Source organism: Anguilla rostrata, chromosome 2, assembly GCF_018555375.3.
Source record: "Anguilla rostrata isolate EN2019 chromosome 2, ASM1855537v3, whole genome shotgun sequence".
In the NCBI taxonomy this organism is placed as follows: Eukaryota; Metazoa; Chordata; class Actinopteri; order Anguilliformes; family Anguillidae; genus Anguilla; species Anguilla rostrata.
In genome coordinates this window covers 64,388,467-64,404,065 of record NC_057934.1, presented here as the reverse complement: position 1 = coordinate 64,404,065, position 15,599 = coordinate 64,388,467, and the positions used below count along the sequence as shown (strand labels likewise).

The 15,599-nt window shown below is 43.9% G+C and overlaps 2 protein-coding genes across 2 annotated transcripts; one reads left to right on the top strand and one right to left on the bottom strand.

Moving 5' to 3' along the window:
• The first annotated feature begins 273 nt into the window (after positions 1–273).
• LOC135248873 (essential MCU regulator, mitochondrial-like) lies at positions 274–2,825 on the top strand. The gene is made up of 3 exons (XM_064323890.1): positions 274–504; positions 1,661–1,800; positions 2,565–2,825. Exons 1-2 carry the CDS (start codon positions 280–282, stop codon positions 1,796–1,798), a joined length of 363 nt encoding a protein of 120 aa, XP_064179960.1. The 5' UTR covers positions 274–279; the 3' UTR covers positions 1,799–1,800; positions 2,565–2,825.
• Positions 2,826–3,110: 285 nt separating this feature from the next.
• LOC135248608 (TRIO and F-actin-binding protein-like) lies at positions 3,111–12,125 on the bottom strand. Its single transcript, XM_064323432.1, has 13 exons — positions 11,734–12,125; positions 10,651–10,707; positions 9,658–9,726; positions 9,311–9,400; positions 8,862–8,971; positions 7,947–8,136; positions 7,768–7,896; positions 7,179–7,404; positions 6,534–6,657; positions 5,621–5,888; positions 4,920–5,036; positions 4,670–4,756; positions 3,111–4,234 (listed from the first exon to the last, which is right to left on the bottom strand). The coding sequence occupies exons 1-13, from the start codon at positions 11,737–11,739 to the stop codon at positions 4,073–4,075; spliced, it is 1,635 nt and encodes a 544-aa protein (XP_064179502.1). The 5' UTR covers positions 11,740–12,125; the 3' UTR covers positions 3,111–4,072.
• Positions 12,126–15,599: the final 3,474 nt, after the last annotated feature.

The window sequence follows — 15,599 nt, the reverse complement described above, 5'->3', positions numbered from 1 at the left end:
GTGAGAGGCACATTTATTCTATGATGAAACATAGATTCCTATTATATATCCTGCGTTGTCTGTTCAAATCAACCAATGAACACAAAATTATGGCTGACCACACAGTGACATCGTTTATTATTCTTAATAATGTATTTTAAGATCAATTTTTATTTATTAGACATGATGTGACAGTTTTAAGGTTTTGCCGCCGCAGAAAATAGAAGTGTTCACAAGCATTGTATAGGCCTATGTAATTACACAATTTCATTCTCGTCAAATGATATCATTCGCACCGACATGCTTTGTGGTCGAGGCTCAAGCCCACCACCTACCGTCTGTTTATTTTCTATTTCAATGCGGAGGAAGATGGCAATGGCGTCGGCTGTGTGCAGCCTTTCAAGGCGTTTTGTGTTGAAAAACACCCGGGTTTTGACTCATCACATTAAATACACCGGCACAAAGGTTTCGATTCGAAATGCAGTTACAACGTCTTCGGGCGCCGTTCTCCCTAAGCCTGTTAAAGTAAGTTCTTGTGCATGACAAAACGAATTGGTCTTGGTGACACATTTTTATTTCGATGCAAACGGCATACCTTGGCTTGGTAACATTGCGGATAACAATGATCCAGGACGGCCTGGCTCATCAACTAGTTCCGATTTTTGGCTAAATTTAACAGTTAAAAAAATAAATATTAGATAGGCCTATTTATAAATATAGCTTAGGCGGAAGAGGCAATCGCGTGGACAGAAAGGCGAAAAATGGAATGTGGCTGGTGAATGCATTGCCTACTGATAAGGGGAGAAATTAAGTCTGAAACACTTAATAATAAACACGTTATTTCTAGTAATCCAGTTACTGTCCTAGACCTCGACTAAATAAAACTCTAACCCATTCTCTGTTATCAGTCATTGTGCGTTCAGTTGGCGACTTGCCGTTTATAATAAAAATAAGTAACTCTTTTTCCAAATTAGCCTTACGTGCCTCTATCATTTAAAGGCAGCTAACGTTTATATTTAGACACAGACGAGTAGCCTAAACCACAATCCCGCTTTGAAATCAAATTCTCAAACCGTTTGCATGGGACAAATTGTCTATCAAGTCAAGTGGAAGGACTAGCCTCATTTACTTCCTATATTAATGTCAGGCATGCTGAATGTCACGCCCTAAACGAAGCTAAACCTGAAAATCAAGGGATATGTTTCCTCCTCTGTAATTGGCTGCAGAACGTTCTGTGAAGTCGTTTTCCAAATGATTGTTCTCCCGGGTGATTTTGAACCTTGTGGTGTTTTCCAGGGGTTCAGATAAACGCCTCAGCCCTTCAGGTGTCACGTCAGGATGTTTTAAAATTGTAGAAGTATCCATTATGTTGGCTTTTTAAAAATAAAATTTATGAATATAATTTATGAATCTGTAACATGCTCCTGTTTTGTTTCCTCATTGCACTTTTTAAATGCTTCAGGTTCATGGGGGTGCACTCCACTTTAATGGTGTCAAATGTAAAAACCTTAAGACTGGCAATGCTGGTCTTAGACAGTAATTCAAATGTGTAAACTAAATTTTGATGGTACCTTCCACTCTCAACCTACATCAGCACAACTGTTGAGGGTTTGGTTACCTAAGCTGAAGTTAGATGGGGCACCTTGCATCCTTAAAGTGTCCTCTGCCGGCTGTTTTTCAGACCTCCTTTGGTCTCATCCGCATGACCATTGTCGTCGTGCCCTTCCTGTACGTGGGCACGCTGATCAGCAAGAACTTCGCCGCCCTGCTGGAAGAGCACGATATCTTTGTCCCCGAGGACGACGACGACGACGACTGAACGTGAGTTTGTCCGACGCTTGAGCTCTTTCCTTTTATCACACCCACAGCAAGTAAAATTGTCTTTTATACCATGTAAATAAATGCCCCGCAGATGCAATAGGGTTGTGCAAATGTTTTACTGAAGCGCCACACTGAAAATATATGGTTTTGTATTGTAGATACTGTTATTGTTATTGTAGGCCACACCTGTCAACCAGCATGACATCTGTAAATAATCCATTTGTTGTGGCATGTACCGCCTTGCCAAAAGGCTTAGTTTTTTGGTAATGTTGAGTGGGAGCCCAGGGTTGGTTCCCACACCCAATAAATGAACTGCACCTCCCCGAAAAACACCCTGGGTGCCACATTTAATTGTTGGTTTTGGCAAAGCTAAATAATTTCAGTCAAGACTGATTTACTAAATCCGGGAGTTAAGTGCATGGCTGGAACTTGCAGTCCCATGTTCTTGTTGAATTTATCACATCTTGATTGTTTATAGCAAATTTATAATAACAAGACATACCCCTCTGAAATGCATCATTGTCAGCCTTATTGTGAATATCTTAACGTAATTGTCATAGTGTATATTTGTATTCAATTTAGTGTATTCATAGTGTATATTTAAACGTTACACTGTAAGCCTTATTCATAGTGTATACCTTTGTTTCATTGATAGCCTTATTCACTGTTTTTCTCCATGTGTTCTCCCTTCATTGTATCTGCTTTATTCTTAACTCTCAAAAGTTTCAGGTGTACTTTGACTGTGATTTATTTTGCCCCAACAGCATTTGTTGAAGTAATGATGGCAAGCAGAGCAAAGGAAAAGAAAAGAAAAGGGACAAAAGACGGGAGAACTCGACAGTGATCAACGACGGTTTTGACTTCCTAAGATTTATCTCCACTGTTCCGTTCCCATGGTCCTCTCCTATTTTTTCCAGTTATTGGGAAACTGGGATTTTTGGCCGGTGCCACTTAGGCCTCCTTCTATGGCATGTACAGAGAGCTTTACCGAATAAAACTATGTCCAGTGTGTCTGAGTGTCTGTATGTGTGTGCTTTACTTCAGCAGTACTTTCTTCTGTGGAAATGTTGCTTCGTCTCTGGATTGAAAATGTGTACAGTGGAGAAGTTAGGCGGAGATGGTTTTTTTAATGAAATGACGGACAGGTGACCTTAAAGAATTTGGGAGGAGTCAATGTGAAATTCTTTTGTCAAAAAACACGAAATTAATTAAAATTCAATTAATGGAACACAAAAGGCTACAGTAGAAGTAACCTTTTTGTAATCGATCACAAGACCATGATACTTTTCAATCAAGAACACCGCAGGCTGGAGAGTAAAAAAGTCATAATAGTAGTTTAATAATAAAATAAATAATGAAATGATAAATCAAACAGGTTAGCTAAAAGTGAAATTACTTATGAATTCATAGCTTTTCTGGTACCATGAAATTATTTGTTTACATAAATTTGGAACTGGTAGGTCTCTTACAGTTTATTCTATTATGACATAATTTTTGTATACGAGATCCAAGCTGTAAAGTAAATGCCTTTCACTGTATACAGCAACCATTTTTATTTATTATTAAATCCATTTTACAGTAAATCCAAAATATCAGGCCTCTGTTGAGCCTCTATCCTCAACTCCATGAACTTATTATGAAGCAGGAAGTAGTCCTTGTTCCAGTATGAACTAGAGCTGCTTTCATTCAAAAGGAAGTGCAGAACACCCAGCATTTAAATAATGAGTGAAACAGAAACTATTTCCTGGTATAAATAGCTGTCCCTTACGGTGTATGCACACAGTACACTTATACATTTCTGACAGTACCGTGCAAAAATGTTTTGGAAGTGGGTTACTGCTGCTAGATAAAAACGATAAAAACTGCAATGGCTCTGAAGCATAAAAAAATCTTACATCTAGATTTCTAACATAGCGCTGCTCTGTTATATGCCATGGAAAGGCTGAATCTGTGCTTGTTATGCTGATACAATCAATACTCATTTATTTTTAAGGGTGTTTTCTCGTCTTTGAGGATCTTGCTCCAATCTGGTGAGGTGGTCTTTCTGCCAGGCTAACTACGACAACAGGCTTTAAATTGGAACCAAAACAGAAACGATGAATATATTATCTTAATTTTTTTTTTTAAAAAACCTCTGTTCTCTGTCAGTCACTCCCCGGCACGCACCCCCTCCCCTCCCCTCCTCCTCCCCTCCTCCCCTCCTCCTCCCCCTCCCCCTCCCCCTCCCCCTCCCCCCCCCCCACCCCCACCCCCACCCCCACCCCCACCCGTCTCAGTGTTCCAGATTGTTCTCCAGCTGCTGCCCCTCCTGCAGAGCGGCCATGGCCAGTTTCAGGTGCTCCTTCAGGGCCTCGATCTCCTGCTCGCTGCGGCTCTTCATCCGGCCCAGCTCCGTGTACACCTCCTTGTATCGGTCGCACGCCGACCGCTTCTCCTAAGCAAAGGGGGGGAGAGTGGAAGGTACCATCAAACCGCAGGGACGCTCAGCCACGGCTCCGAAACGTGTGAGGGGGAGTCTGAACGCTCAATGCAATGAGCACCAGAGAAACCAAGCATCACTACGGCAGAATGCAGGCTTCAAACAGGAAAAATGTTAGAAATGCTTGGCTGATTTTGGGGGCTGGTTACGAAACGAATAAAACCTGACGACTTGTTTGCTCAACAGTATTTTCTAAATCAAACCTCAGAAACCTACAGACCTGCCATAAGACTGAAAATGAGCAGTAGGCCTACGCATGCTAATATACTAAGTTAAAATGCATTCTGCACTGTTTTCACATCAGGGGGAAACATACATATTCGTCTCATCCATCAGTCTCCAAAACAAATGGTATGCACACACAAACACACATACATACCAAACAGTTACCTTAATGAGAGAATGTAGTTCATCCCTCAGGCAGCTAACCTCCCTGTGTAGGTACTGCAGCTCGTTCTCTTTAACTCGCAGTAGCATCTGCATCACAACACAAAGAACAGGATCTTCACTCATTCCAAAAATGTTTGTATCAAGTGTAACACTTGCACAATACCACCAGGTGTCAATGTTAGCAAAATGGTGTGAGACACCTGAGGGTAGTATACAGTTTTTACTAACTTGTCCACCAGGTAAACCTTACCTCCAGGTCACAGGAACTGAGTTCATGGCTGCTGAGGGAGACACTGACCCCTGACCCCTGACCGGTGATGAAAGGGCTCACGTGACTAATCTCATCCTTCAGACGAGACTCCAGCTCCTGGGAATGACAGGGATAAATGGCCATGCTACCCAGTACCCATGTGATGACTGATGAGGCTGAGCACTGCAGAAGTCTTCCTCCTTTCAATGTCTGACCAATAGAAGGCTGCACACACATCTACAGATTACACTTCTTGTGTTTAAGAATTTGATACACCCCATAAATCTACCATATGTTCTTGCTGTGATGAATGGACGGATGGATGGATGATTGACCTATGGAAATAGTTAAGACTGTCATTGTTTCAAGGTTGTTTTTACTGTCTGTGCCGCAAACTGTGGGACAAAATAATAGTGTAGTATAATGGTGAAGGAACTGGGCTTATAACCAAAAGGTTGCAGGTTCAATTCCCAAGTAGGACATGTCCCCATGAGTAAGGTACTTAACAGTATATTTCAAGCTGTATAAATGGGTATTATGAAAAAAGTGCAAAGGTAGTGTAAATTTCTCTGTTTAAGCGTATCTGCTAAATTTGTGCTTTTAATGTAATGATATTAAAAATCGTTGTCTTATAGTACAGTTCCATTACATAAGACCTAGGCTTATGTCACAATGCTGCCCCTCAGCTAAGCTTCTGTTACCTGGTTCTCCCTCCGCAGCTGGGCCATCTCTCTCTCCCGGCGGCTGATCTCCCTCTCCCGCTCTGCGTTGCTCTGCTCAGCCCTGTTGAGCTCCAGGCACTTCTGGGAGTACCTCTCGGACAGGTCGTCCAGCTCCCTCTGCAGGCCCAGGGTCTCTGACCTGAGGGGACGGCACAGAGAAACACACTCCGTACAGAGCGGATACGCACGCGTGTGCACACAAACTCTCATACAAACACGCATATGCACGCACACACACAAACAGACTCATCTTGAGAAAAAAACAGTACCATGTAGCATGAATTATCCCATATCTGCACCATATCCTACAGTAGTGTAGGCTGCAGGGCTCCAGTCTCGTTGTGTGGTACATGTGTACAGTAGTGTAGGCTGGAGAGCTGTAGTCTCAGTGTGCGGTACATGTGTACAGTAGTGTAGGCCGCAGGACTGTAGTTTCAGTGTGTGGTACATGTGTACAGTAGTGTGGGTGGTAGTCTCAGGGTGTGGTACATGTGTACATTAGTGTAGAATGCAGGGCTGTAGTCTCAGTGTGCGGTACATGTGTACAGTAGTGTAGGCTGGAGAGCTGTAGTCTCAGTGTGTGATACATGTGCACAGTAGTGTAGGCCGCAGGACTGTAGTCTCAGTGTGTGGTACATGTGTACAGTAGTGTAGACTGCAGGGCTGTAGTCTCGGTGTGTGGTACATGTGTACAGTAGTGTGCTGAGAGCTGTCCTCAGTGCTGGTCACATGTTACAGTAGTGTGTGGTGGTAGTCTCAGTGTGTGGAACATGTTACAGTAGGTAGCTCGGGCTGTAGTCTCGTGTGTACATGTGTACAGTAGTGGGCTGGTAGTCTCAGTGGTGGTACTGTGTACAGTAGTGTGTGTGTAGCTCAGGTGTGTCATGTGTACAGTGTGTAGGCTGCTTGTGAGACCACTGTGCTCTTGTGAGTCTGTGGCCCGCATCGCCCCAGCTGCTCTATCTCTATCTCCCGCTCCAGCTCCTCCCTGTGCGCCTTCTTCAATGCCTCCATCGCTGTGTGGGAAAGCATGATAATAATAATCATCATCATCATCATTATAATACAGCCAACTGCACTGCAAGTCACACGATCTTTTGTGTGTGTATGTGCGTGTGAATGCTAAAACTGTGTACATGCAAGGCTGAAGGAAAGGACACTGGAGGGTTCCTAGCGCCCTCTGGTGACTCCTGTTACTCAGCAGCTGAATCACACAAAGCCTAAGGCTGCCATTGTCACTAAATTTGTAAATGTCGTTCAAAATATCTTATTTTCAAGTGATAGAATTTCTCCAGCTGCTGCATCTTCTGATTTCTCTCCACTGGCATCAATCCATCTATCGCTCTCTCTTTATCACTCAATTTCAAATATTCTTTATTTCCTGGACCACATACAGGCCTGATATTTCCCAATCATCATATACATGCAATATAAATAAACAGTCACAATGAAAGCATCTACATTACAGACAATCAGACGTTTGAGTAAAGATTTATAAGTAAAAATATCATTTTAGTTCTCTTTCTCTCTCCCGCACCTTGGGCAGTCGCCTGAGTCTCCTCGCGGAGCAGCCTCTCCTTCTCTCTCTGCAGCTCCCTCAGCTCCTGGTCGTGCCGCTGCTGCAGCTCCTCCAGCGCCTGTCTGTGGGCCCTCTCCATCACCTCCAGGCTCCGGCCCCAGTCGGCCCCCGGGCCACACTGTCCACACTCCACCACGTCTCCATCACTCTGCAGACCTGCCAGCTGCTGCCTTAGAGTCTCCACCTAGTGGAGAAAAGAGAGCAACACAGAACAATGCGGTGAACCCTCTGTAGGAGGACTGGCTGCACGGTTTCCAGCCCCTGAATGTTATGCTTATGGGCACACTGCACCATTTTCAGGACCTGTGTAATGTCACGGTCAAAATCCTGGGAGAAATGGCATGTTGCAGCTATCAATTATATGTAAAGGAATTATTCAATGAATAGGTCTGCTGACTGGACAGTGTAGTTTTCTAACATAAAAATTCAGAAATTAATTACTTATAACAACCATAATCCATTTATTTCCCATTTCTCAAACCGTAAAAATTGGTAAAATTCATCCCAAAAAAATAAATAAAGAAAAATAATGAATTCTTCTTACTACCTCTCTCTGCAGCGCCTCATCATCTGGATGGTCTCCAAGGGTTACCATCAGTGGTGGTGACTCCGCCTCCCTCAGGGGCCGCCTCTCAAACTCCGCCCACCTCTTCTCGACGTCCTCCTCTAACCAGCCCTCTCAGCACCGGTCCAGGGCGCGGGGCAGCTGCCAGCTTCCTCCTGAACCACGGCGCTCCCAGGGCTGCTGGGCGGCCTGCCCTTCTCGAGTTTCCCCTCCTGGCCGCGGCTGCTGCTCCCTCCAGGCCGCTCTGCTGTCGCGCTGTCACGGGCCCTTCCCCAAGTCGCCCTCGCGCGGACGGCGTTGGGCGGCGGGGCGTGCAGGGGGTCGCCTTGACCCGGGCCACCCCGGGATCGCCTTAAACACAGAGGAGGAAGCGAGGCTTCGCCAGGATACGGCCTTGTCTGCAGTAAAGGAAGGCTTTGGGCCACAGAACACTTTCGGTAAGAAGGCAGAGTGTACATTTGATGTGATCCTGCAACTATGACAACAGAGAAGTGAAAGCTAAGTTCACGGAACAGGCTAATGTATTGATAGTATAGAAAGGAAACTCGAAAGTGTACCCCATCACATGTTCATGTTCTATACAGAAGACAAGTAGTGTCCCCACTGAATGAGAAATGTACTGTGTTACAGAAGGAAATGAAGATTCACTCACTGAACGAGGTAAGTGTATTGTATATAGAAGGGAAAATGTAAGTGTACACTCACTGTGTGATGCATGTGTACTGTGGACAGAAGACAGAGTGTAAGTGTGCACACACTGAATGAGGTAAGTGTAGTGTGTACAGAAGGGGAAATGTAAGTGTGCACTCACTGAATGAGGTAAGTGTAGTGTGTACAGAAGGGGAAATGTAAGTGTGCACTCACTGAATGAGGTAAGTGTAGTGTGTACAGAAGGGGAAATGTAAGTGTGCACTCACTGAATGAGGTAAGTGTAGTGTGTACAGAAGGGGAAATTTAAGTGTGCACTCACTGAATGAGGTAAGTGTAGTGTGTACAGAAGGGGAAATGTAAGTGTGCACTCACTGTGTGAGGTAAGTGTAGTGTGCACAGAAGGGGAAATGTAAGTGTGCACTCACTGTGTGATGTCAGGGGAGCTGCATGGCAGTACAGTCTTCGTAATGACTTCAACCCAGTTCTTCCTGATTCCTGAGGTCACCGCTGACAGAGTGAACACTGCCTCTTGTGTCTGGGTTCATGCATGTGTGAGAGAGATACTGATGCTCATATTGATATTGAATGCAGTAAATGCACATAGGATACACAGGACCAGGAGTGAGCACTTGCATTCCTCCTCTGTCCTCTGGATTTATGTTTCACATCTGTTTCTTTGCATGCATACTTGCATGTAGCAGATTGCAGTACACTTGATTAGTTTCTGTTCGCATTTTTTTAACATACCCTTTGCAAAAGCCTCTGTAAACTGTCCAAGGTCAGGGCAAAACAACAACAATAATAACAATAATAATAATGATAATAATAATACCAAACGATTCTTTTTTAAATTTGTATTAAAAATAGTGCATACCTCTATCTGAAAACCATAGTTCTTATCCACATCACACTCAGAAACCTTCACACAGTACAGCAGGCTGATCTCTCCATCCAGATCATCTTTCTGGGACATGACAGTCAGTGACGAAGAAGGAAATAAAATAAAAACCATTACAAACTTATATTGAAACGATAAACTTCAGAGTTCTCTCCGTCACACCATCTGACTGGAACAACAACTGCCAAATCACATCCACACAAAAATACCTAAAAGACAAAAGACCAAAACATGATTTAACATGCTTGCTTTCAGTAAATTACCAGCACTTACATCAGTTTAATTCAGCAAAGAGCTGTAAAAATAAACCAGATTGATCTTACCTCCTCTGCCTCTGAATCTCTGTAGTACCTCAGGCTGGTGTCTGTTAGCACAAACCAGTGCTTCCTCCACTGCGATGACACACAGGAAACATTGCATCACACCAAAGCCTCACCTCACTCTGCTCACACTCAGAGAATTAACCAGCCTCTTTCACCAGAAAACCCCCGGTATGTAAACACTGGCTACACCGTCTGTACTCACACCAGTTAACTGAAAGAAAGGCAGGACGTGCTGAAGGTTAGGCAACTGGAAGGCTGAAAGAATCAGTACAAGGCAGGGCTAACGTGGTTGGATGTTCGAGGAAGGAAACACAACTTTGAATTGATATAATGAATATCCAGCTGTGCAACAGACAGTATGAACTAGATACAGGCATTTCATTAGCAAATGAATAAAAATATAGCCAAAATAATTCAACCTAATTTTGCCCAGAAACCACAGTGCCATGGAATATTACATACTCACATAGCATCCATATCATTACTATTTTTACCATCAACCATCAACACTGGACCAAAAAGATTAGGAAAAGGCAGATACACATCCTTTTAGACCAGCAGATCGTAGTTGCCATTTCACTATAGCCAGGGAAAGCCAGTTCTTCCTGTAGTTGTGGTGCAGCTTTTCGACAGTTTCTGTTGCTAGACACCACAAGCTATTTGTCTTCTGCCTCTGTTATTATCTTTTTTCTTTCTGGTTTCCTGATAACATTACTGCCCATCAGCTAGACCCTTCTGAGTGTGTACTGAACACTGCACCTGGAAATCTTAAACTTTTAAAAAACCACAGATGGCCTAATACTTTTTGTCTGTACTGTAAATTTAAAATAAATGACACATACACCTTTCAAACAACTTGCAGCAACTGTAACTGCAATGGTTTAGAATTTCATTTTTGAATTCACTTTTCAAAAGGATCCAATTAGATTTTTTTTTAATTCAAAATTTCAGAGCTGATGTCTCTGAACCAAGGAGAAGTAAAGTTCCCATTACCTCTCCATCCTCATCCAGCTTCGACATCCATCCCTTCTTAAAGTTAAGGAGGTCAGGCTGTAGGGGAGAAGTAAATGCAAGATGGCTTTTTCTCTTTTAATCAACCAACTGGAAGAGCAGCTAAACAAATGACATTGGTGAAAAACATGCAAAACACACAGAAATGACAAACTGTCGTTTACATGATTACACCATGAAATTGTTAGTACTGATTCTTTCTTGACTGAGCACACTTTACTCCATGCTTTAAGTGAATGTGATTAACACATTGTGACAAATACGAGCCATTTTTGATCATTGTAGCATTGTTATTTCACCTGTTTCACTAGACTGTTTTGCATGCAATTTTCATGTATCCAGCCCAGAGAATTTGCAAAGCACAAACTGTGCATGTAGCTATGTGCGTTTACACTAAATTAGAAGGCGAACGATAAAGAAGTGTGAAAACCACAGTAGAGATGAACACACCCAGGATTTAACAGATAGGACACTTACAGGAAACCACTTCACAGCTAAAAATACTAGTTTAAGGTTGGGATTACTTGGTCATTATCTTCTTCTTTGCCCACCAGAGAGACTAACTAACAAAAATCCCCTATAAACATTTTTGACAGTATAATAGTCTAATAGTCTCCTGTCTAACATTGACATTTTTCCTGTTTTTGGAGAGGAGGGTGTAAATTTAAAATAGGTAAGAAAGAGTGGTTTAAATGCGTCTGATGTGTGCAGAGCTTCGCCAAATAGCCGACACGTTAAGACACATAACCCCTTCATACGATACCCTGTAGCCTACATTCATACACTAACAAATCCAACGTAGACAACAAAAACAAGGCGGGAGGGGGCAGGTGGAGGATGCAAAACTGTACCAGCTTTGAACCAACCAGTAACCACACAAACACACCCATCCATCCACCCGCAACACGATTTCGAACAGAACTGAAAATACAGTAGGCTACAGCATGAAAAAACTGGAAACAAAATAAAACTCGTAGTTAGGCTATGTTAGTCGGTTAATTTTATTGACGATATAGGCAATTCAGGTTATCACTTTTAAGTATCGACGCATATTAATTGACTTACCGTCATGTTTGTAGGACCAGGTCCGTCAGACAGAAGATGAAAGAGGAGCAAAACATAGCATAGCGAAATAATGATTAGTCAAATGTTGGATCGACAATAAAGCGGGAATTTAAGGTGGCACTGTCAGGCGTTCTGCAGGTTGGTTGCTCCGCGTTGACATTGCAATGCTGGGTGAAATATATCACCCGGCTCGTTCTGTAATTGTCATTCTAACAGGTTTCCCCAGGTGTTTAGGATTTCATTTTTGCTTGGAATATCTGGCAGTTAACTTGTGTTAAACCGACGCACTGGTAGCACTGCATTTCCGAACAACAACGTGCATTCTTTCTCTCTTTCACAACTTCTACACCGAGCCATTCTCGTCAAAACCTGTCTACTTCCTGGGCGGGTCCTCAAAGTAAACGACTGCAAACATCGCATAAAACCAACGAAAGAGTCACTTGGGGTTTCGACCCCTAACCAGCGCTGTTTTTTTTTTTTTGTTTTTTTTTTGTTTGTTTTTTTAAGAAGACTGACGTTAAAACCTTTCCTTTATGAAGATCGATTATCAGGAAATGATTCATTTCAACACATTTGAAAGTTGCATAGTTAGGCTTCGTTTTGTGATTAAACGTTTTTAAATTAAAGTATTTTTCCAACGCAAGGGAACCCTTTTAACTGACATTTTAAATGAGAAATAGCTACAGCTCTTTTTGCCCCCCCATGTGTTAGTTCCACATAGTTTTGCTGATGATGAAAAATCCTCCCCATCTGCTCTCTGGCTTTGACTTCAGGAATTTTGAACACAAGCCCAGACAGCCCTGCCCAATATACTGACGAAACACATTCACAATCATGTCCGTAGGGCATGCATGCAGGAGTCTGGAGTATGCGAGATGTGTGTCAGTGAAAGTCATTGAGTGATGACAACATGTCCGACAGCCAGTGAGTCACTACATTGTGCTGGATTCTGCTCTTTTATTTAGTTCTCTGAGTGGGAGCAGACCATACAACCATAAAACAACTGAGAGTTCAATGTTATCAGAGAATAATCAGACTAATCATCTTCTTAATGGAATATCAACAAAATTACTTTTGTATTGTAGTGGCTCTTTTCTTATTTACCTTAATTACAAATGGCAAAATAACGTTTTTATTTATTTATTTATTTATTTTAAATAAGTTAGACATTAATTAAGTGTTATTACCATAAATATTGTACCCCACTGTCAATAAGAAATTTACTAGCTATTCAGCATGAATTCAGATTGCCCTGCTGTTGTGGTAACTTTCACATCACAGCCCACTGTTGATGGTCTGAAGCTAATCATGCCTAAAAACACAACTAATAGTACAGTTCTACTGATTCTTTCTGCAGCTGAAGTTCATATGCTGATTCATGCTTCCAAACTCCGCTGCAAACTATTTGTAGGCGCTTTAAAGAATGAATGTGATTTCTGAGAAGTGACAGGAAAATCAATAGATAAAATATACTGAGTGACTCAGAGTAAAAGAAGAGTTTGAAGTGATCATGCTATGTAGTGCAGCAGGCAGTTACAGAGAGGTGGCCACACGAGAAGAGACTCAAATACACAAGCGTGGGTCGAGCACATATTAAAATGTGATTATATCTATGTCTATTATCGCAAAAATTGATGAATGAAAAAAAGCGGAGGAAAGACACCTCAGTAGGCCCACAGAAACACAGCAGAAAGGTCCATTCACGACAGAGGTAACATGCCTTTTCGTTGAGGGTTTCCGCCGAGAGATCGGTCCGGTAGCTGGAGGACAGACTCACTGTCCTTTTGTCCACCTGGGACGTACTCTGTGTTAAGACAACATCAAAGGCTGGAGGTCACACAGGCAGACACATTCAGATGCTTGTATGCGACCGCAGAACATTAGTTGAGATGTTTATGAGGTCAACACGGCAGGCATCAAGACAGAGGAGAAAAACCAGACAGAGAGATGGAGAAGTGCAGGGCCACCCAGGAGTGTCACACAGCTGGACCTGTGTCTGGGTGTGTCCAGGGGGCTGCTGTGCATTCAGCGGGTTGACTCCTTCTCCCGGGTGATGGCTGGATTTCTGTGAATGCTGTCAATCAATCACACCGGGTTATATAGTGCTGTGAGTCTTATGGAGAGATATAGCTATAATGCAAGGAATCGTGCTATAAAGAGTATTTCATGTATTAAGCTATAGTACATAACATATTTTTCACTCAGTTGTTGAATGCATCACAATGTAGAAAGAGTATATTTGTAGCACATACGTTTGAGGAGTAGTAGTCTCCTGGAATGTAATGTCTCTGAGTGTAGCGTGATTGTATGTGTTGGAATTCACAGTTTTCCCAGCTCAGTGTTTCTGTGCTGCTAGTGCATTTACCTGTGAGTGATGTGAAACTGTGGACTGGGTTCGAGGTCGTCTCCCACGATCCACATCCAGCCTTTCCCTCCTGTCTCTCCCCCTCTCCCTCTCCCTCCCTCTCCCTCGCTCCCTGGAATCCTCCGGCTCCCTGTGGCCATCGATTGTGTGAGAGTACCTCAAAGAGGAGAGAGCAGGCAAAATAAGGAGAGCGGAGAACAGGGATATTTCTATACTGACTACTTGGCTGTAATTGACTGGAAACGACATCACAGTAACATCAAGACCCTCTTTACTCCAGCTCCTTCCTTCTCACACACACCTTTGTACCCTACTTTACTCTGTCCCCTTTTCTACTCCCTTAGCTCACGCTGCCCTCTCATTCTCCATTATACCTGGATGACTTGTGAATCTCCTCCACTTCTGTCCTGTGACTCTGAGACTTCCCCCTTGGCCTTGGTCCTTCCTTCAGGTATATGGGCTTGGTTTTGGGGATGTCTGCCATCACAACGTACTCCTCCATCAAGCCCGCCGTGTCCGAACCCCCAGAGACGTTGCAGGCCTCAGACTCTACGGAACTCTGGGAGGACGTGTGCCCGTGCACTCGACGGGAGGGGCTTCTGTTGCGATAGGATGACCTCCTGTACTCTGGGGAGGGGCTCCGGGCTTCCGAGACACGCCGGGAAGGGGGAGAGTCCAGGCCCCTCCTGTGTGGCGAGGATCCCCGGGAGAGGGCAGGGCTGCAGGGGGAGCGGGGGGATCCACCCCAGGACCCTGCTGAATGGCCTGGGTCCGTCTTAGCTTGACCGTCCCGGGACCTCTGGGAGTAAGATGCCGTTAAATCGCATCTGGAGTTGCTATTTGAGGTTTTGCTCTGGAGGGGATGGTTGGGTGTGTCACAGCCCCGTCTGGATGGGGAGGGGTTTCGGCTGTCTCGGCCACGGTTGTGTGGGTACCCGTTCATGTCGGCTTTGCTTTTCCAGTTCGCAGAGGAGCCGGACCGTTGATTGAAGTCAGCGGAGCTGGCAATGGAATTGAGATTTTTATACAGCCTTTCGGAATCCAAACCCCGCTCATATGAGTGTTGGGAGGGGCTTCTGTACTCCCGACCACGACCCTGGGAATAATCTTCAGAGTCAAAATGTCTCCTGCAGGAGGAGTTGGAGTATTCACTGTGTCGGAACGGGGAGGGGCTCCGAGATGGAGAAGAGGAGGGAGAAAGGATGGAACCTCGTCTGTGCGATGAGCTGGAGTGTCTTGACTGGTGATTGGATGGAGAGTACAAGTAGGAGCGAGTAAGGGTGGGGCTTGTGTTATAGGGGCTGGAAGTGTAAGGACTTGGAGAGCGAGGGCCCCGTCTGAAATTTGAGTGCTGCGAGTACTTTGGCGGACTTGTCAGCAGCGGCTCATTACTTGAATCCGAGTTTCGCCTCTTGGAGGGGACCCCAAGGTCAGGGTTTCTGAAAGGGATGCAGGCTTTGGGCTCTGGACTACGAGTGCTTGGGAGGGGGCGTCCTAATTC

Bases quoted from the DNA above. Each gene is read 5' to 3' on its own strand.
- LOC135248873 (XM_064323890.1), top strand. From the start codon at position 280: ATGCTTTGTGGTCGAGGCTCAAGCCCACCACCTACCGTCTGTTTATTT. The intron at 505-1,660 runs GTAAGTTCTTGT...GCTGTTTTTCAG, and splicing joins TTCTCCCTAAGCCTGTTAAA to ACCTCCTTTGGTCTCATCCG.
- LOC135248608 (XM_064323432.1), bottom strand. The intron at 9,401-9,657 runs GTAAGATCAATC...GTCATGTCCCAG, and splicing joins GAGATTCAGAGGCAGAGGAG to AAAGATGATCTGGATGGAGA. The intron at 4,235-4,669 runs GTAACTGTTTGG...CCCTTTGCTTAG, and splicing joins AACTACATTCTCTCATTAAG to GAGAAGCGGTCGGCGTGCGA.